The following is a 22,133-nucleotide window of genomic DNA, read 5'->3' as shown; positions in this document are numbered from 1 at the left end:
TATTTTTGTGTATAGTATGTTGAGGAGCCTAATTTTATACTTTTCTGTATGGACAGCTAGTTTTTGGAGTACTTTTTATTAAATATTCCATTTACCCACTGATACATGCCAATTCTATCATGTCAAATTCTCATATATTCTTGTTTCTAGGTTCTGTATTCTGTTCTACTTATCTATTTCAATAATATTTATGTAATAAACTTCATGTTCAAGGTGCTGCAGAGGATACAACTGTATTTTATATAGTCATTGCCATCTGTGGGTAACAACTGAGTCTGATAGTCCACCTATTTACCAGTGGGTTTAATATAATCATGTGTTACATCAATGGCACAGACAATAAAAGTTATATTCATTATATTATATTACTTAGCAAGTAATTATTGAGTCCCCAGTACTCCCAGGCATTATGCAATGGACTAGAGATACAGTGGAGGACAAGACAGATAGGATCCTTGCTGTCATAGTTTACAATGTAGCTGTAGGACCCCACAGGAGGGAAACATTTTTGGTGTGATCAAGAAAAGTTTAGGGCACCCTTTTCAAAGCATGGTCCATTGACCACAATATTAGATTCATTTACCTTATTAAAAATTCAGATTCTTGGGCCCCCACCCCAGATCTACTGAAGCTGGAACCCAGGAGTTTGTATTTTTATCTAGCATCTCAGGTTATTCTTAGGTACATTAAAGATTAAGATTTACTTGCTTAGTGGATATAACAGAATATGGTCTAGACATTTGAAGAATGATTACAGGGAAAAATACAGTGGTGTAGCCATGACCTTTATCCTTATCCTATTTAACATGTTAATCACAAAACTGAAAAAGGACACTGATGGAAAGTTAATTATATTTTTGGATGCCAAGAGTCTGGGAGGGAAAACTCACATGTTGGAAGACAGGATGGTGATGGCAAAAGATCTTGAAAGCGTAATTACAACAGTATGGAATAAGGACAATATAAAATGCTGACTTTAGTTCCAGGAAACATGACTTTAATGCATGTGAAAAAGACTTTAGTGTCCTGTAACCTTGTGTCAGCAGTGTAATTTGGTGCCACAAAATTAATTCAGTCTGGGGCTGTACTGACAGAAGAATAGTATCCAAAGCAGCAAAGAGCCTTACTCTTCTCCATCTTACTCTTCTCAAGCCATTGTCGGGAATAAGAGCACTGTTTTGACCAAACAGAGAAAAATGTGCTTATCTCTGGGTGCCACATGTGAGACAGAGACATGGCGCACCAAGCAGGGCAGCAGAAAGGAAGACATCTCCCAACTATTTTGAAGAAACTGGGGATGTTTAGGCTTGAAGAGAATTATTTATGGGGTCACACAGTGAGCTCTTTTAAAAATACTTAATAGTTGTATGGAGTCTCATTAGATTTGTTGCTTGTTGACTAAATACCAAATTAAAGTAGGAAATAAGATAATTGTGTTTTAACACAAGAAAGAATATTTTGTTGTTGTTGATGTTGTTTGTTAATTTTTTATTTCTTTAGTACTAAAAACCCAAACCAAACCCACTACCATCGAATTGATTCTGGTTCATAGCAATCCCCATTTCCAAGGCTGTAAATCTTTACAGAAGTAGATTGCCTTCTCTTACTTCTGTGGAACAGCTGGTGGGTTTAAACAACAACCTTCTAGTTAGCAATTACATGCCTTACCCACTACGTCACCAGAGCCCCTTAGTACTTTTAGTACTAGGACAATTCAAAGGAGCTCTAGTGGTGCAGTGGTTAAAGCATTTGGGTGCTAACCAAAAGGTTGTTGGTTTGAACCTACCGGCTGCTCCATGGAAGAAAGATGAGGCAGTCTGCTTCTGTATAGATTTACAGCCTTGGCAACTCTATGGATGTCACTATGAATCAGAATCAACTCTATGGCAGTGAGTTTGGTTTTTGGTTTGAGGACAGTTCAAAGATGGAATAGGCTATATTGGAGGAAAAATGAGCTCTCTTACAGAATCTTCAAGCAGAGAGAGATTCGTACATTGGTAGATACAGTGGTGAGAAGGTAGAAGGCATATTTGAAGGATGGAAAGTATTAACTGAAGGGGCAGTGGTGGTTCACTGTAGTAGAATTCTTGTTTTCCAAGTGGGAGGTTTCCTGGCCAGTGCACCTTATATATAGTCAACACCCAGTAGAGGCTTGTGTGTTGCTATGATGCTAAACAGATTTCAGTGGACTTTCCAAACTAAGAGGGAGTAGGAAGAAAGGCCTGGCAATCTACTTCCCAAAAATCAGCTAATGAAAACCCCAATAATCACAACAGTCAAATTTGCAACCAATCGTGAGGATGGCACAGGACTGGGTTGCATTTTATTTTGTACGTGCGGTTGCCATTAGTTGGGGTTTGGATCTGGGGTTTGTGTGGTGTAGTTAGAGGAGAGAAGCTGGAGAGATATGTAACACCAGGGTAATGACTTTCTACTTCATTCACTAGGCAATGGTAAATGATGGAAGGTTTTAAAGGCTTGAAATATGATCAAAGAGGAGTTTGAGGAGATCAACAAATCATTTGGAGATGTACTAGATAGATATGAGGGGGTTCTTATTCTATAGGTCTGAGAATGAGCCAAAATTACATGAAAAATCTATGTATATGTGCCTTTATCTGGAGTGATTCCAATTTGTCTGTGTTACCAAATGATTAAGACTAACTAGGACAGGAACTAAGGAGTTCTGGTGGTGTAATGGATAAGGTATTTGGCTGCTAATCAGAAGGTCAGCGATTCAAACCCTTCTGCTGAAGGAAGATAGGACAATGTACTTCTGTAAAGAAAGGAACTACAGGGAGACCAGTTATATTATATCTAGTGTAATATTTTAAATAAAAGATATAAAAAGAAAGGAAGAGAACGTAACAGAAGTTGTCAGAAATCAACAGAACTTGGTATAGTGTAGCAGAAGGAGACTTGAATCTGGCCATCAAGATAAGGGTTACAGTTGTAGCTCCTCCAACTGTTAATTATTTGACTCAACCTCTCTGATTCTCTCTCCTCTGTAAAATGAAGGTAATAATATTTTACCATGTAGCCAAGAGGAACAAATAATCTGCAAAATATGTAAAAGTATTTTATAAACTGTATTAAAAATAAATGTCAATTATTATTATGTTGGGGTTCAAAGAGAGGGAGTAATCAAAGGCTATTATTAGCAAAAGTAAAGAATTCAGGGTTTGTTTTTTTTTTTCAGTGACTCGCAGAGAAGAATAAAGTAACAAACTATAGAGAACATGTGAAAGCCTGTTTTGGGGTTTAGGCTTTAGGAAAAATGATTCAGTTGGTAAATTTAGATTATCTTCCTCTTGTTCAAAACTCCTTGTCTTTCAAGTCTCTGCTAAAAGTTACAGTCTTAGGTGTTGAAGACCTAAAGTAAGGAAATTACACACAAAAAATGTACTTGTGGTTGAAAGCTTTGGCATGACTTTTGGTTTCCCTGGAAAGGGGTGTTTATAATTTTTAGGTACATGCATGGATTTGTTTGTTTACATGTTCTTATTCCTCCTATAGCCTGCTCCTTCCAGATTATTGCTTAAAGTCAGTAATGGTCTTATTTGTGTTTACAAACTAAGTATTTAGTACCTCACTTGACACATAGTTAATACCCCTAAGTGATTGTTGCATGATGAATATAGGGGCTTATTTGCCAGATGTTGTTGTTGTTATGTGCCATCAGAGTCGGCCTGTAGACTCCTCCTTGGGTTTCTGAGGCAGTATCACTACAGAAGTAGGATTGCCCAACCTTCCTTCCGAGGAGTGGCTGGTGAGTTTGAACCGCCAGCCTTCTGGTTAGCAGTCAAGTGCCTTAGGCACAATGCTACCGGAGCTCCTTATTTGCCAGATAGTGATTATATTTAAGAATGTAGGCTCCTTTAGAAGATGGTGGTATTTTAATCCTAGATCAATAGGTAACTCCTTCCATCTGTCATTCTGAATTTCTTCTCATTATCTGCACAGTATAAGATAAAGACAGTTAATTGAAGAGTGGCATTTTGGTATGCTGAAGATTCCTTTAATGTAAAACCAAGAAAGAAAACAACCCAAAAACTCATTGTCATTGAGTCAATTCCAACTCATAGCAACCCTATAGGAGAAAGTAGAACTGCCCCATAGGGTTTCCAAGCCTGTCAATCTTTATAGAAGCAGATGGCCTCAACTTTTTCCCTCAGAGTGGCTGATTGGTTCTCAGCTGAATGCTTTAACCACTTTGCCATTAGAGCTCTTTTAAGGTAAGTAGGAGGGAATTCACTTTGTCAATGTGTATCCATCTGACTTGGTCTATAACTTTTATCAGATTTTGTAGACTTCTTATTTCAAAATGTTTAAGGAGCTTACAGCTCACATCTGTAATACAATGAATTTATTAAAAGGCATAGGGCCAGTAACCAGTGATTAGAATAAGGTTCACATTTTGTTTTTCTGGGATCAGGGACTTTCATTTGAAATGAAACAAAAACAAATAAACCTGTTGCTCTCAAATCGATTCCAACTCATGGCGACCCATGTGTTAACAGAGTACAACTGAGATCCATAGGGTTTTATTAGCTGTAGTATTTATGGAAGCAAATCTCCAGTCTTTTCTTTCATGGTGCCACTGAGAAGATTCAAATGGATAACATTTAGTAGTCCAACACATACCATTTGCACCACCCAGGGTTCTATTATTTAAAGGAATCTTTTTTAATCACAAAAGAGATTTTGTGATTACAAGAGATTTCCTGTTGAATTGCAGAGACTGTAGTCCTTTTAGATTTCTTGGGAGAGGAAAAGATATTTTAGTCTAATTTAAGGTATCCTGCCTACTAATAGGGGACCTGGATTTCATATTTTGAAATGAGCTCTTCTGCTTTCTTTTTCTATTTGTATTTCTTCTGTTTTGTTGACTACTTGACTTTTGTATATACAAAGTTTTCTTATTCACTGGGCCTCTGTTGTTGCCTAGTTCTTGCAGTGATGATATGGACCAGGGCTCTTGAGTTGCCATTTCATTATTATTACCATCAAGGCTATTTTATTGTATGGGATGAGAATTTTTATGTTTATTTGTTTTGCCCTCTTAGTCACAATTTTATATAATCCTCATGTCAGAAGAATCTAGGAATAATGGCCTGGGGAGGATGAGATCAGAATGCAATTACTCAGCTCTTCTAACCTCAGTTCCACTCATTTTAATAGTCTCTTTACATGATTCAGATACTTTACTGGAAGTCTGCAGAGTTCTAGCAATCTATTTCTTATCTGCCTGTGTGCCCTATAACTTTCATATATTGTGAGCTGTCCAACATAAATAGCAAGAGTACCTGAGGTAGTTGGTGAATCACTATTTAAAGGCCTTGTAGCTTTTATGTTCCACATTTTTTCCTCGAGTTAATGCAATACAGATTTTGGAATGCAATATCCTGTTGGCAGATTGAAGAAGAAACTTGGATTAGCTAAGCTTTTTGTAGTTCTGTGATTTTTACACACTATAAATTGCTTGCTTTTGTTATTTTCTATTCTAAGTCACAACTCCAAGTACCATGCATGAAATGACTTTCTGTTTATAGTAGTGCAGCAATATAATTGACCCAAAAATTACTGAGTAGTAAACTAATTCCTTTTAATTTCTTATGCTGAAAACAAGCACAAGTTTTGGAGGAAAACATATATGTAAAGCAAGGCCTCTCTTATTTCTGTAATTTTACTCCAAACTTGATTTCTCCTAAGAATATATCTTTACTTGATTTTATCTTTTTAACTTTTTGCCTAGAAACACCACAGCAGCTGGAAATTATTAAGAGATTGTTGCTCTGAAAGTTGGAAATTTTTATATCTTTGTAATTAGAAAGATGAGCCACAAGGTAATGAAAATGTTTAAGAACACAGTGTATCAGGTGTCTAACATATGTTCCATCATGACCTAGTACATGGTCAAGCAGAATCTTTAAGAACATGGTCTTTGGTGATATACATAATGTCATCAGTCATGCAAAAACCATTTTCTGAGCATACACTACATATATGAAAGGCATAATGGAAGTATCTGTAGACAGGGGCACTTTTCCCTATGCAACTGGAACCATTTCCACAAGCTGAACTTCTGTCAACCACTTTTTGAATTCCATCCAGACAGCAGAGAAAAACAGAGTTTAGTAGTAGCAGATGTGCACAGGCTGATGTAAATTTTTTTTTTCTTTAGAGATGAATCCATGGAGAGAATACACAATAAAGAATATAATCCCACAACTTGAATTGTTAATTGTTACATTTTTAATTCTAATAATTTTTTTTTTATTGTTTATTTTGACTCTAGGTCTCAGAGAATTGGAGATATTGGAATTTACTGAACTGCTATGTCTTAGATCCTCTCTTGCTCAAGCTTGTCTGGGAATTTCTGCCAGTTTTTGAGGGGGAGTTGAAGGCATTTCAGCAAAGCAAACAAATGAATGATGTGTCAGCTCAAACCTGAAATGTTTATTTTAGAAGCATTGTTGAGTATCATAAAATCTAGCAAAATAACAAATGCTCAACTACAAAGGCCTTAAAATATGTTGAAAAAGAGGATCACTTGAAAGCCTAGAATCATATATAAATGCTTTTAAAGTTGGCACATTGATAACTTCAGCCAGTGTTATTGCTGAACGATATAATCACATGCACTGGGAGAGGTGACACTAGAAGACAAATATTTGGTTGGCAAATCAACCCAGTCTCATGCTCTCCAAATTCCAAGCATTAAATCTATTCTAAAAATAATCTAAGTTACAGGAGTGTGGGAATCATGGATCAAGTTGAGCTGATCCATTTCCTTAAATCAGGAAAACTTTGAAAGTATGTTGTTGTTGTTGTTATGTGCCGTCAAGTCAGACCTGATTCATAGCGACCCCTCCTTGGGTTTCTGAGGCAGTATCACTATGGAAGTAGATTGTCCCATCTTCCTTCCGAGGAGTGGCTGGTGGGTTTGAACCTCCAGCCTTCTGGTTAGCAGTCAAGTGCCTTAGGCACTACATTACCAGAGCTCCCAAATAGTTTTACTAGCAGATAGAATCGCCACTCTGGTTGCAATGTGAAGGATGGATTAAAGAAGTTAAAACTTGAAGCAGAGAGGTTATTTAGCAGATTATTGCAATAGTCCAGGCACAAAATGGCACATTAAGGCAAGATTAACCAAGAGATTAATATTGCCATTTTTTAATAAATGAATTTCCTTGGTGTAGGAAGGTCATGTTTCTTTTTTTCTGGCTGTAAGACTCAGTTTTTAAGAGATAATGTAGAATAGATTTATATAGTCAGTTTAGATGCAAAGATTATTTTAGTTAAATGTCACAACTCCTTCACAGAATGAAAAATATTATTGCAATGAATCTTTAATAGGTTGAATAATAATATAATTATCTTAAAAGATATAAAAAATGACACTTGAAAGATAAGTCACAAGCAATATAAGGGAATAGGAGCTCTGGTAGCATAGTGCCTAAGGCATTTGATTGCTAACCAGAAGGCTGGCAGTTCAAACCCACCAGCCACTCCTCGGAAGGAAGGTTGGGCAATCTACTTCTGTAGTGATACTGTCTCAGAAACCCAAGGAGGGGTTGCTATGAGTTGGGTCTGACTTGGTGGCACATAGCAACAAATTAATGAAATATAATAAAATAGGATGTCTAGTGTATGCAGATAATTCAAATTTATACACAAACCAGTAATGCCAAAGATGAAGAAACTGAAGATTTTTACCAATTTCTACAATCTGAATTTGATTAAACATGCAATCAAGATACATTGATATTTACTGGTGATTGAAACAAGAACAGTAGAAACAAAGATGGATCAGTAGATGGAAAAGACAGCCTTGGTGACAGAAATGGCACCAGAGAACATATGGTAGAACTTTGTAAGACCAATAACCTACTCATTGTAAATACCTTTTTCAAAAACATTAATGGCTACTATACACGTGGGCCTCAAGCAAACAGAATGCATACAATTCTATTTGACTACACCTGTAGAAAGAGATGATGGAGAAGCTCTATCTATATCATCAGTAAGAACAAGACCAGGGCTGACTATGAAACAGACCATCAATTGCATATGTGCAAGTTCAAGTTGAAGCTGAAGAAAACTAAGCCTATAAAGAGCCAAAATCTGACCTTAAGTATATACCATCTGAATTTAGAAAGCATCTCAAGAATAGATTTGATGCATTAAACACAAACAACCAGAGACTTGACAAGTTGTGGACTGACATCAAGGACACCACCCATGAAGGAAAAAAAAGAAAAGTTCATTAAAAAGCAGGAAAGAAAAAAAGACCAAATGGATGCCAGAAGAGACTCTGAAACTTGCTTTTGAATGTAGAGTAGCTAAAGTGAATGGAAGAAATAGTGAAGTAAAAGAGCTGAACAGAAGATTCCAAAGGGCAGCTTGAGAGGACATAATAAAGTATTATGATGAAATATGCAAAGACCTGGAGTTAGAAGACCAAAAGGGAAGAATATGCTCAGCATTTCTTAAGCTGTAAGAACTGAAGGAAAAATTTAAGCCTCAAGTTGGAATACTGAAGGTTTCTATGGGCAAAATATTGAATGATACAGGAAGCATCAAAAGAAGATTGAAGGAATACACAGAGTCACTGTACCAAAAAGAACTGGACGATGTTCAACAATTTCAAAGGGAAACCTATGATCAAGAGCCAATTGTATAGAAGGAAGAAGTCCAATCTGCCCTGAAAGTATTGGCCAAATACAAGGCTCCAGGAATTGATGAAATACCAATTGAGATGTTTCAACAAACAGATGCAATGCTTGAAGCACTCACTTGTGTATGCCAAGAAATTTGGAAGACAGCTAGATACCTTGCCAACCAACTGGAAGAGATCCATATTTGGGCTCATTCCAAAGAACAGTGCTCCAATAGAATGTGGAAATTTTTTAACAATATCATTAATATTACACACAAGTAAAGTTGTGCTGAAGACAACTTGAAAAAAGTTGCAGCATTACATGGACAGGGAACTGCCAGAAATTCAAGCTGTATTCAGAAGAGGATGTGAATTCAGAAGGGATATCATTGCTGATGCCAGATGGATCTTGGCTGAAAGCAGAGCATACTATAAAGATGTTTACCTGTGTTTTATTGACTGTACCAAGTCATTCAATTGTGTGAATCATAGCAAATTATGGATAACATTGCAAAGAATGAGAATTCCAGAACACTTAATTGTGCTCATGTGGAACCTGTACAGAGACCAAGAGGCAGTCATTCAAACAGAACAAATGGATATTGAATGGTTTAAAATCAGGAAGGATGTGCATTAGGGTTGTATCCTCTCAATTGGTATGCTGAGCACATGACCCGAGAAGCTGGACTACATGAATAAGAAAACAACATTGGGATCGGAGGAAGATTCATTAACAACCTGCAATAGGCAGATGATATGACCTTGCTTGCTTGCTGAAATCAAAGAGGACTTGAAGCACTTACTGTTGAAGATCAAAGATTACAGTCTCCAGTATAGATTATACCTCAACATAAACCAAGCAAAAAATCCTCACAACTGGACCAATACACATCATCATGATAAATGGAGAAAATACTGAAGTTGTCAAGAGTTTCATTTTACTTGGATACATAACACCCATGGAAGCAGCAGTCAAGGAATCAAACAATGTTTTGCCTTGGGAAAATCTGCTGGAAAAGATTTCTTTAAAGCATTAAAATAAAAAATGTCACTTTGAATACTAAGGTGCTCCTGGACTAAGCCATGGTATTTTCAGTTGCTTCATATGCACACAAAAACTAGACAATGAATAAGGAAGACTGAAGAAGAATGGATGCCTTTGAATTATGGTGTTGGCAAAGAATATTGAAAATACCATGGTCTGCCAGAGGAATGGACAAATCGGTCTCAAAAGTACAGGCAGAATGCTCTTTAGAAGTGAGGATGGTGAGACTTTGTCTCACTTACTTTGGACACATTATCAGGAGGGACCAGTCTCTGGAGAAGAACATCAGATAGTTCAGTGAAAAAGAGAAGGATCTTCAATGAGATAGATCGACAAACTGGCTGAAAGAATAGGCTCAAACACAGGAGTGGTCAATGTTTTGTTCTGTTGTACGTAGGGTCACTATTAGTTGAAACTCACTTGATGGCAACTAACAAGAATGTATCCAAAATTATTTGTCTAGACTAGTGCTAGAAATATAGTGTGAGCCACAAATATGGGCCACATATATAACTTTAAGAAAGCTAAAGAAAATAATTTTAGTAATATATTTTATTTAACCAAAAGCCAAACTCACTGCCATCAAGTTTAGTCTGACTCATAGCAACCCCTATTGGGTTTCTGAGGTGGTAAATCTTTATGGAAGTAGATTGCCCCATCTTCCTTCTGTGTTTTTTAACAAAGTATATCTAAAATATCTCAAAATGTAATCAGTATAAAAACAACTATTTGTAATATCTAATATTTTATTTTGCAACAGGGCTGCAATGATAGGCTCAGGTATAGTAAGGATTGTGAAGATGGCATACTACCAGTTAGTGTTTCATTCTTTGGTTGCTTGCTATGAGTTGGAGATGATTTGACAGCACTTAAAAACAAAAATATTTTATTAATTATCTGTTGAGTCACTTAATGTTTAATATACTTTTTGTCATACATTTTAGTACTTGAAATCCTATATATATTTTAAACTTTTACCACAACTCAATTCAGACTAACTGCATTTCAAATGCTTAATAGTCACATGTGACTAGTGGCTCCGATTGGAGCTCTACACAGTTTCTCAAATTTCATCCCAAAGGTTTCTGAAACACTTCAAGAGCATTTTTAATGATGTATTATTGCTAAAGAGGCAAGGAGGCCACATCTTCTGACCTCCTCTAACCACACAAGAGGAAGACAGAATCACCATCAGTAGCCCAAGGCCTAGTTCTGTGAGGCCAGACATGCTGCCTCCCTCCAGCCCTTTCACCAACCCTGACACCAACCGTTCCTCCTGTAGCACTCACTACCTTTCTGCTGGGTTCAATAATCACTGCAGTGGCCACACAGAACTCACAGATCATGAGGTTTATTAGGGAAACACCAGGCTACAATTCAAGTTCAGGAAAAATGCTCAGTCTCTCTCCCAGCCTGCTATCTCTCAGCCAACAGTCTCTCACAGTCTCTCTCCAAGCAGTGCATGTCCCTCAGTGTCTCTCTCAGCAATGCATGTCTCTTGCATCTCTTTCCCAGCAGCGCATCTCTCAGGAGCATGTGTCTCTCAGGAGCACATTTCTCTCAGGAGTGCGTTTCCCTTGGGATCGCGTTTCTCTCAGCAGCATGTCCTTCTCAGCCAGCAGTCAGAGTTCTGTCTATAGGAGACCTCCTTTTGAGCCTGGCAGAGTGGCCAAACTAACCAATCATAACATCAGAATTCTAAACACCTGAGAGAGAGAGCAAACTTCCCAGAACATTGCTTTTTGCCACAGCCAACAGAAATATCCTAGGTAGATAACATTTACAATCAGGAGCTCCTCAATTGCTCACGGCAAATTCTACCACTGGGTTTACAAAGACTTATGGCTAGAAAAGCCATGCCAGGTAATTTTTTGTTGTTGTTGTTATTTGCCATTGAGTTGGACCCGACTCATAGCGACCCCTCCTTGAGTTTCTGAGGCAGTATCACTACAGAAGTAGACTGCCCAGTCTTCCTTCCAAGGAGTGGCTGGTGGATTTACTACATTGCAATTATTGACAATTATTCTTGTTAGAAAGGTGTTTAAATCCCTTGGGGTGTTATTTTAAATACTTTTATATACTATTAATAAGGCTTATTGTATTCTTAAACTGGTAATGTTAGTATACAGAAAGTGAAACTGAGAATTATTTAAATACCTGATAATTCTCCATTACTATTACTTTTTACATTTTCAGGATGTGAAATAATCCTAAAATTTCCTTAAATTTTGACGTGGATCTCCTAAGAGGTCAGTCTCTAGGCACAATATATAAAAACTTTCTGAGCTTTAAAGATATATGATGATTAAGATTGAAAGTGTAGAGTCTCAAGGATTAATCAGGAATTATTAGTGTTGTAGATGTATAGTAGGCAGCTGTGTAAGCCAAATCATCTTTGGCGCATGGTATAGTTTTTTGAGCTGACACAGTTTAGAAAATTACTTTATTTATGGGAGAGGGTCAGAGCTCCACTTAGAGCTATCACAATGTTTAGTTATCTCACAACCGCCAGGAATTTTGAAGGAGCAAATGGGAGGCTATATTTTAAATAGACAGTCACCAGCAAAATCTAAGTTTCTCAGTAGTCACTTTTCTAAACTCATATTCCAATATAGATCTTGCATATAGTGAAAGACTCTCAAATTTTGGTCAAAATGTTAGGATAAAATGAGTCATTCCCATTGCTGCTGAATCGATTCCAACTCACTGTGACCCTATAGTGCAGAGCAGACCAGTCCCATAGGGTCTGCTAGACTGTAATCTCTATGGAAACAGATTGCTACATCTTTCTCCAATGGAGCTGCTAGTGGCGTTGAACCTCTGACATTTTAGTTAGCTGTTGAGTACTTAACCAATGTGCTACCAGGGCTCCTTAGATGAGTCATTAGAAGTATGCTTTTCTCCTACTGTAGTCAGATGTGAACACAAAGTAAATGGAGAGGTGATGAAACCAAGGTCGGAGTTTTGGTGGGTAAAAGAAAAGAGGGAATGGGAAATTTTGCAAAAGAGTAATCATAGTAATCAAAGGTAGAATCCAAACCAGGTAAGAAAGGAAGTCATGATCAGAATGAAACTGAAATGAAAAACTAGCGGAGTCCAAGAGTTGCAGTCTGGTAGAACTGAAGAAATGTGGAGCTGCAAAGACAGGAAGTAACAGGCAAAATATGAGATGCATGAAATCAAGTTTTCAGAAGTGTATCTGGTGAAAACAAGGTCTAGGTCTGTCAGCTTGGGTGGTTGCAACGAGGTGGAGAATACACTCATTGTAGATGAGGAAGTCAGAGAACTAAAGGGGAAAGATGTTGGAGATTACATCATTAAGGATGTTGTAAGTAGTGGTAGAGAAGACAGTAAGCAAGGTGCTACGATCTTCACTGAGAAAGATGAAGTAACCAGGAGGTGGGTCACGTATGCTAGGCCAGTTCTCAACTGGGAATCAGTAATTTTGCTCCCAGGGGACATTCTGCAGTATCTGGAGACATTTTTGGGGTGGTGGGTGCTACTGCCATCTCCTGAATTGAGGCTAGTTTCTTACAACACACAGGACAGTTCCTCCAACAGAGAATTATTTGGCCCCAAATGTCAATATTACTGAAATGGAGTAACTCTGCTAAGGTGGATGTATTGGAATCAAGGTATGTTGGTTGAAAAGTAGCCTGACAACTATCAATCTAGTAAACACTGTGTTTGAATTTTTATTAACTAGCTGCTCATGGAACTAGGTATTAACATTAAAATCATACATTCATACATTCACAATTCAACAAATATATGTTGCATTCCTAATTTAGGGCAGTTGCTATTCTAGGTGATTAAGATACATCAGTGAACAGAACAAAGGTCCTTTCCCCTTGAATGCCATTCATTCAAGCAGGAGGAGTCAGGGAACAATACACATAAAAAGTAGTAAACTAGGTAGTTTGTCAGAAAGTGGTAAATGTTAATACCAAAGGAAACGTGTAAGGGGTATTGGGAGTTCTGGGGCTAAGAGGGCATTAAAGGGTGGGTGGCAATTAAATATGGTGGTATCAAAGTAAGCCCCATTGAAGTGACATTTGAACAAAGATTTAAGAGATGAGGAAATATAATGAATACAGGTTGGGTTATAAGTATAGTTTTGCTTTGCATTTGGTTCACAGGAAATGGGAGAAGTTGAGTGCACCTACTAGGAGTGAAGTGGATTGTCCTAAGTACTGTGATGGATATAAGATAGATGGTTTCTGTCCTAGGAGCTCCACAATGAATTAACAGTCTTGGAAATGATAAGAGAAATAAAGACAGCAAATATAGGACAGTAAGCTTTCCCTATACAATCTATCCCTCTTGATCATTTTTCTTTTGGCAGGGAAGTGACAAGCTAATGATTCTCCTTTATTTACCACTCATCCCCATGTTTGCTTCTAAAGAATGAGAGAATAAGAGAAGAAGGTAATTGGATTAAATAGTGAAAAGAGATAATGACAGTATGTTTTCAAGTAGAGGCACAGGAGCATTGGATCAGAGAAATGGAAAGGCTCAATGTACGAAGGGGAAACTAATGACTCGTACAAAGACTTACAGCACCTGTAGTAACGTTTCTTGCTGACAGTCACCAATTTTCATTTTCAGTGTTTGAAACAAGCCCTTCATTAGCTCTCTCTGCCCCTCAGGTATGGTAATAGCACTAGGAACTATGCTGTTCGAGTTGGGGATTATCATACTCTGGTGCCAGAGGAGTTTGAAGAAGAAATTGGAGTTCAACAGATTGTGATTCACCGCGAGTATCGACCAGACAGCAGTGACTATGACATTGCTTTGGTTAGATTACAAGGACCAGAAGAACAATGTGCCAGATTCAGTAGCCACGTTTTGCCAGCTTGTTTACCACTCAAGAGAGAAAGACCACAGAAAACAGCTCCCAACTGTTACATAACAGGATGGGGAGACACAGGTAATGTAAATAATTCAAAAGAATAAGGAAGTCCAGGCACCTTCTTGAGATTACTGCTCATTTGAGTGTGTAAAGGGTGGCAAAGTTTTAAATGGGTTCAGACTTAGTGACGTTTGGAAATACTGCCAATTGTGAAATGTATGCATATAGTTTGGATTCACATTCTGGAGGGTATTTGTTGGTTCCAGTCAGACCTTTACCACAAATTCAAAGAATTCAATTGTCTTTATACAAAGGTGGAATACTTGATCATTTTTTTCCTGGTGGGGCTTAAGGAATAGAGAATCCTCCTGAAACTTTTAATTCCCCCAAATAGGGAGGGGATAAGTGAAGACATTTGAAGACTTCACTCCATGATTTGGGCCTGGCAGCCTGTATTTTAAAAAGCTTTTCCAGATGATTTTGATGTAGCCAGTACAGCAAACAGCTTCAGAACCGCTATTGGTACTTGATGGTTTGTTTCTTTGCAATGGAGCCTTTTATCAAACTAAATCTTACGGAAGACTCCTAAATATAGAAGACAAAGCACAACTACTGACGTTGAAGTGCAGATCCAGCCCACTCAAATTTCTCCCAGATCCCCCTAACCACTCTCACCTCCTCTGCACTCTGAACAAGCAAAAGCATGTTGTTGTTAGGTGCCCTTAAGCCGATTTTGACTCATAGTGACCACATGAGACAGAGCAGAACTGCCTCATAGAGTTTCATCTTGATGACGGTACTCCAGAGCTCTCTCTCCCGGGGAGCTATAGGGTGAATTCAAATTACCAAACTTTTTGTTGGCAACTGAGCGCTTAACTGTTTGAGCCACCAATGCTTCTTAGCAGGAGCATAGCTGAAGCATTAGTTTATGTTCCTCTCAGGTGAACAAAGCTTTCTGTATTGTCTCACTATAGCTTTAGATCAATGTACATCACTTAGTACTTGGTCAAGATGGTCCTCCAAACAGTAGACCTGAGGTCTCACCTGCAATAGGTGACAAATTACTATTGAATAGAGAAATGATAGGTTGATGGCTTTCCATTAAAAAAAAAAAATTACACTAATAATTATACTCTTGAAGAGTGTTGAATTAGTATATTTCTACAGATAATAGTGTCAATAAGGTTTCATTCAGTAGATGTTTATTTTATTCCATGTTACACTAAATCTGGATTTAAGACTTAATTTTCATACCAGTAGGAGGGATCTCTATGAGTTGGTATCGACTCGATGGCAGTGAGTTTTTGTTTTGTTTTTTTTTTTAATAGCAGATTTAGGATATTAAAAAAGCATTGGGACCAAACCTGAGGTAAACCACACATACAAAATTCCAAGAAGGAAACATTTATTGGATATCATAATGATAAAATTGAGTTCAGTAAATGACTTTTTAGTCTACTATGCTAATTCATGGAGCTCTGATGTGGTAGTGCCTAAGGCATTTGACTGCTAACCAGAAGGCTGTAGGTTCAAACCCACCAGCCACTCCTTGTAAGGAAGACTGGGCAATCTACTATGAGTAAGATTAGACAGGAGTGTTGTTTTTTTTTCTCCCTCTGTTATGCTGACTCATGAGGCAAATCAAGTCTCTGAGAAGGATAAAATATACTGGGACAATTAAGATTATTTTTATTAAATTATGATTTGGGTGAAAGTTAACAGAGCAAATTCACTTTCCATACAGCAGTTCACATACACTTTGTCTCATGACATTGACTACAATTGCAACAGCTCTCCTCCCACTTCCTCCCCAGTTACCTCTTCCCTGTGTCCATCCCTCCTTGCACTTCTGCCCCATGAACTGTCTCCCTGTGCATACAGTCCTTCTATTCTCCCATGATTGTTCTCAAAGGAGTGTATCTACCGAGTATAAATGTTCACCTCATATGCCTGTCTTTCGTTTGGCTGGAAGCCACAGGAGTGGGTTCAATTCCAGACCTGAAGGGTAGCTAGAGGCCATATTCTCAGTGGTTCCATCAGGTTCTATCAGACCAGCAAATCTGGTCCGTCTTTTTTTCCAAATGATTTTGAGTTGATAATTACGATTTCTTCTTACAGGATGATTTCATTTATCTTTAGACACCAAAACTGAATTAATTGAAGTGATCAAGGAAGTAAATTTAACAGTAAATTTCATTGTGGATTAGTTATTCCAGTTGAGTAAACAGGTTCAGAGAATGGTGGACTCCATAACCAAGAAAAGGATATCACGGAAGACAAAACTAGCATTAATCCATTCACAGCTTTTTAAAAAAGTTCAAATACTAACAAATGTGCTCTATTTAGGTTTAACTTTCTCTATAGCTGTGGTAGAAGGATGAGGCAGCCTGCTTCCATATTTATAGCCTTGGAAACCCAATGGGAGTTGCCATGAACTCATTGGCAGTGAGTTTTTTTTTTTCTTTTTACTCTATAACCAAGTCCATAAATGTTCAAAAAACAAACCAAACAAACAAACAAAAAAAACCAAACCTACTGCCATCAATTTGATTCTGGCACATAGCAACCCTATAGGACAGAGAACTGCCCCATATGTTTTCAAAGACTGTAAATCGTTACAGAAGCAGACTGCCACATCTTTCTACCACGAAGCAGTTGGTGGGTTCAAACCACTGACCTTTTTCATTAGCAACTGAATGCTTTAACCACACCACCACCACCAGTGCTCCTATAAATGCTGATGTTACTCATGATGCAATGAAAACCCAGTACTGAGAAACAGATTAGTGATGGGTAGTGTTAAGTGTCAACATTCAAAAGGGCAGTCAATGACACTGTCATAATTATCACTCATTTCAAACTAAAATGATGCTACAATAGGGATTCCACCCAAACTTAAAATGTTCATTATAATTGCTAAATGTTGATTTCTTTAGAATTATTGGCTGGAATGTCATTGACTAATTCAGATATTTGGTCTGAGTAGGACGAGCCTATTCAAGAACGCTGCAACAAGCACCCATCCCACTGCTTCCCAAGAGGTTTTGTGAAGAACGTTATAAGGGTCGGTTTACAGGGAGGATGCTGTGTGCTGGAAACCTCCATGAACACAAACGGGTGGACAGCTGCCAGGGAGACAGTGGAGGACCACTTATGTGTGAACAGCCTGGAGAGAGCTGGGTTGTTTTTGGAGTCACTTCCTGGGGTTATGGCTGTGGAATCAAGGATTCTCCAGGTGTTTATACCAAAGTCTCAGCCTTTGTACCTTGGATAAAGAGTGTCACCAAACTGTAATTGTTCATGGAAATCTGAAGAAAAACTATTTAAAGACTATGACGGAAAATTTCTGGAACTCCCTGATTAGTGCTGAGCCACAGATGACAGCTAATGGGGACTAAGATCCATGTTTCTGCTTTATTTGTAATATAAATTGTAGACACATTTCATACTTGTATATCCCTTGCTGCTTTTGAGAAGTTGTGAACATTACTGGTTACAGATACCTCAGTGTAATACTATCCTCAATTAGCAGTTGCCTATTCAAATTAATTTCACTAGGCAGATGAATTCTTGCTTCATTCTCCAGGGATATTAAGTGTATTTTGATTTTGCATTAAGGTTGTTTTCACACTTGTCTGGGACTGCTAACTTTGTACAATTCAATCAGTATGTTATAGATTAAGAGTCATGATAAAATCCTTTACTGTGCTCAAAATAAGAATGGCATTTTCAATTTATGTAATGTTTTTAAGATCCAATCTTTTTGGTCCAAAAGGCTCCAAGAAATAAATCTTCATATGGTAACAACTGAGTAAACCAAGGGCCAAAAGTATAAAGAAATTCCATTATAAATTCATATACTAGAATGGACCAAGGAGCTCTGGTAGCATAGTGCCTAAGGCACTTGACTGCTAACCAGAAGGCTGGCGGTTCAAACCCACCAGCCACTCCTTGGAAGGAAGGTTGGGCAATCCTACTTCCGTAGTGATACTGCCTTGGAAACCCAAGGAGGGGTCGCTATGAGTCGGGGGCGACTCGACGGCAAAACAACAACAAGAATGGACCACTGAGCCACAAGGCCATTTACCTATCACAATACATTCCCAAATGAAGTGATCTGATATATGCAAGTATCCATGTATGCACCAAGCACTATAGAAACCTTAAGAGAAAAATACATTGTATTTTCATATAATCTACTAGTAAAATTTAGATGAGTTTCTAACATAAAAAAGAATGCTTAAGCAGTTTAGATGTAAAAATTCCTTAATCACATTTTTCAGCATTCTGAGTCTACCTGTCAAGTTTCCAATATCCCATCCTAAAATATTTTCAGGTCAGTTTCTTTGAAAATCCAATTTGCAACAAAACCTAACTAACTACCCTAACATAATTGTGATTGGGCAGGACAAGAGAAGTTTTATGTCCTGCCCAAACTTTTCCAAAAGAAAATTCTGTTGACAACAGCATAAAATCACCACTGATTTTAGCATACTATTATAACTCCAGTTTCTTTGATAGGGAGAGTACAAATTATACTTTTCAGATCACCACCTCCAATTTTAGTTAACCTAATTCTACCTTAGCATCAAGTTTCTTGGACAATGATGGAGGAACGCCATCTACTGCACCTATCTGGTAATTCACTTATGTTTTCCAAGACAGTCATACTATTGTTTTTCTCCCCTCTATGTACTGGAACATGATTTAAAAACTTTGTTTAAATAAGTAACAGCAGTCACGTGGCAGGTACCGCACTAAGTAGCCTATACACTTAGAGGAGGCAATTATTAACACCAATTAATAAATGGAGAAAACAGGCCAAGGAGAAACAGCTGTTGAAAAGCTTTGGCTCCAAACTCCAGAATAGCTATTGTTCCTATGAGGTGTTGACTTCAATTCTTCAAATGGGACTTTTCCTTTTTGTTAGTTTCCCTCCTAAAGCATTGTCTTCCCTCCTGGCTCTCTCCCAAAAGGGGAAAGGGAACGGGTAACAATTTTGCACATAATCTCAGAAGCAGCAAATATATAGTCTATTACTGACAACACTATGGGTATGTATCCTAGTAGCCATTCCTATCAGGATAATGATGGCTAATATACTTCCTCAAACCCAGTGTTAATTTTAGGATTAAGAATGTTTGTAAATACTTAATTAAATCACCTGGTTTCTTCATTAATAGTGCCCCCTTCAATGTAAACTGGTGCTAATCTAAAGGTGCTTTTTATTAGTTAAAGCTACTGCCTGGTAAGAGCAGCTACAAGTGGCCATGGTGTTTCAAGGAAACAGAAATGAAGTCTGCTGAACCCTTAATAACATGGTTCCCTAAACATGCCTGTTATATGCCACGGAGTCAGACCCAACTCATAGGAACCCCTCCTTGGGTTTCTGAGGCAGTATCACTATGGAAGTAGATTGCCCCATCTTCCTTCCGAGGAGTGGGTGGTGGATTTGAATCAGCAGCCTTCTGTGTAGCAGTCAAGTGCCTTAGGCACTACACTACCAAAGCTCCCATACAAACTTTTAGTATAGCTAATTTTTAGTGTGACTTTTTAAAAATGTAAATGTACATGTATTCAAAGCAAGTTTGTGTAAGGAACTTTTTATTTTTTTATTATTTATTGTGATTTGGGTGAAGATTTACAGAACAAATTCACTTTCTATACAGCAGTTCACATATACTTTGTCTCATGTCACTGACCAGTTTACCACAGTACAACAGCTCCCCTCCCACTTCCTCCCCATAGTTACCACTTCCCAGTGTCCATCCCTCCATACTCTCCTGCCCTGAACTGTCTCCCTGTGCATAAGCAGCTTTCCCTTCTCCGATGATTGTTCTCTCCAGGACGTGTGTCTACCTGAGGTAAATGTTTAACTCACATGCCTGTACTTTGTTTGGCTGGAAACCACAGGTGTGGGTTCAATTCCAGACCTGAAGGGCAGCTAGGGGCCATAGTCTCAGTGGTTCCACCAGGCTCCATTGGACCAGCAAATCTGGTCCCCACCATCTTTTTTTTCTTGTAAGGAACTTTTTACCTTGTATAATCATCTCAAAATTTTCTGTGGTACAAAGTACATGAGAGCCTCTATCCTTTCCTTTGCGAGTCCACCTAGTTGGTTTTTCAAAACGCTATAAAATATCCTAATTCATATCACTTCCACATGTGATCTTACCAGGAACAGGAGGTAGTCTGTTCACTATATTTTTAAATTTTATCTTCAACTAATTATGTAAAGAACTTTGGTTAGCCAAATTAATCAGACATTTTTATTCAATCTTAACAAAGAAGCAATTTTTATTTTCTGCTTTAAATTCAAAACCCTACTGCCATTAAGTGCCTTCCAGCTCATAGCAACCCTATGGGGCAGAGCAGAATTACCCCAAGGGTTTCCAAGGCTGTAAATCTTTATGGGAGCAGACCGCCTCAATTTGTGAGTGCAAGCTACCACTTTCAGTTAGTGACCTTAATGCCTTAAGCACTGTGCTACCAGAGCTCCTTAAAAATTATATGTAAGCCTACTTAAAGTACTCCCTGATCTCTTTCTGTAACATCCTCCACTTGTTAAGATTTAAAATCAAATTAGGTGATCCACTGGCAAGATGCTGAAAAAGACTTCACTTTCATCACTTAGGATTTCTTGAAAATCTGCGAGAGAACAAAAAACCATCATATAAAACTCAGATCTAACTATTTTACTCTGATTCTTCACACCTAATTCAGTTACTTCCCATCAATTAGCCATTTATTTTTTATAATTACAGAACACCAGAGGGTAAGGCCAACTTCAACATTCCAATTCTTCATTGCTAAGGTTTCAGATTGACGCTTAAGTAACAAAAAGGACAAATACCTTGCTGTTTTCTCTCTTCCTTCTAGAGTTAGTTCAGCATCCTAGAAACATTTTAGCAGTCAGACGTCTGCTCAATAACCCGGCACCCCCTAGCTTTTTAACTTAAGAATGTTACTTGTGCAAGTCAGAATCTGATACCAATTAAATGGTGACAGCTTTGCCAATAAACAAGAATATACTCTTCCATGGCTAGGAAGGGAGACTGCCACAACTGACAGGTCCCAAAGATACATGGTCATTCACAACCCCGTAAGTGATCAGCAAGCACAACCCCAAAGGGATTACTTACCCTCCGGAAGAAAATGTGGCAGATCTTGGGGGGCTGTGTAATTATTTAATAGAGACGGAGGATAGACTCAAGATGTCCACATGTCACCGACAGCAGAACTCGTTTTCTTCACCCCAGTCGCCCGGGACATTTAACTTTTTTATCCGAGGGCCCTTGGCTCACCAGCGTCAGCCTAGAGCGCCATACGCAGAGCTGCACGTGGCCGCTGCGCGACCAGATGAACTTCTAAGTAAGCCCAAGCTAGCGAACCAGAATGTCAAAACCGATCTCGGCCTACTACTACAGTAGTCTGGGATGGTCTCCATTTTAATTATGCCCAAAACCTCTGACCTAATTAATATTACAGCGCATAAGAAGCACAGCAACCCACAACCCAGCCTCAAAACTCACGCCAGCGCTTCCCCAATGTAAAAGACCCAATGGTTCTGCTCA

General features: G+C 38.2%; 1 protein-coding gene and 1 non-coding gene across 2 annotated transcripts in view; one reads left to right on the top strand and one right to left on the bottom strand.

Moving 5' to 3' along the window:
• PRSS12 (serine protease 12) overlaps nucleotides 1–17,853 on the top strand; it is a 192,822-nt gene extending 174,969 nt beyond the window's left edge. Inside the window, exons 12-13 of the mRNA XM_007952377.1 lie at nucleotides 14,357–14,637; nucleotides 17,546–17,853. Coding sequence (XP_007950568.1) covers nucleotides 14,357–14,637; nucleotides 17,546–17,853 — 589 coding nt within the window. The remainder of the gene's footprint in view (nucleotides 1–14,356; nucleotides 14,638–17,545) is intronic.
• A 3,665-nt stretch (nucleotides 17,854–21,518) lies between these two features.
• LOC122151225 lies at nucleotides 21,519–21,649 on the bottom strand. Its single transcript, XR_006164040.1, has one exon. It is a non-coding gene; the product is annotated as a small nucleolar RNA SNORA24 (small nucleolar RNA).
• Between the last annotated feature and the right edge of the window lie 484 nt (nucleotides 21,650–22,133).

Source organism: Orycteropus afer, unplaced genomic scaffold (genome assembly GCF_000298275.1).
Source record: "Orycteropus afer afer isolate SDZICR_OR568_19922 unplaced genomic scaffold, OryAfe1.0 scaffold00332, whole genome shotgun sequence".
Taxonomy (NCBI): domain Eukaryota; kingdom Metazoa; phylum Chordata; class Mammalia; order Tubulidentata; family Orycteropodidae; genus Orycteropus; species Orycteropus afer.
This window is presented reverse-complemented; position numbering and strand designations above follow the sequence as displayed.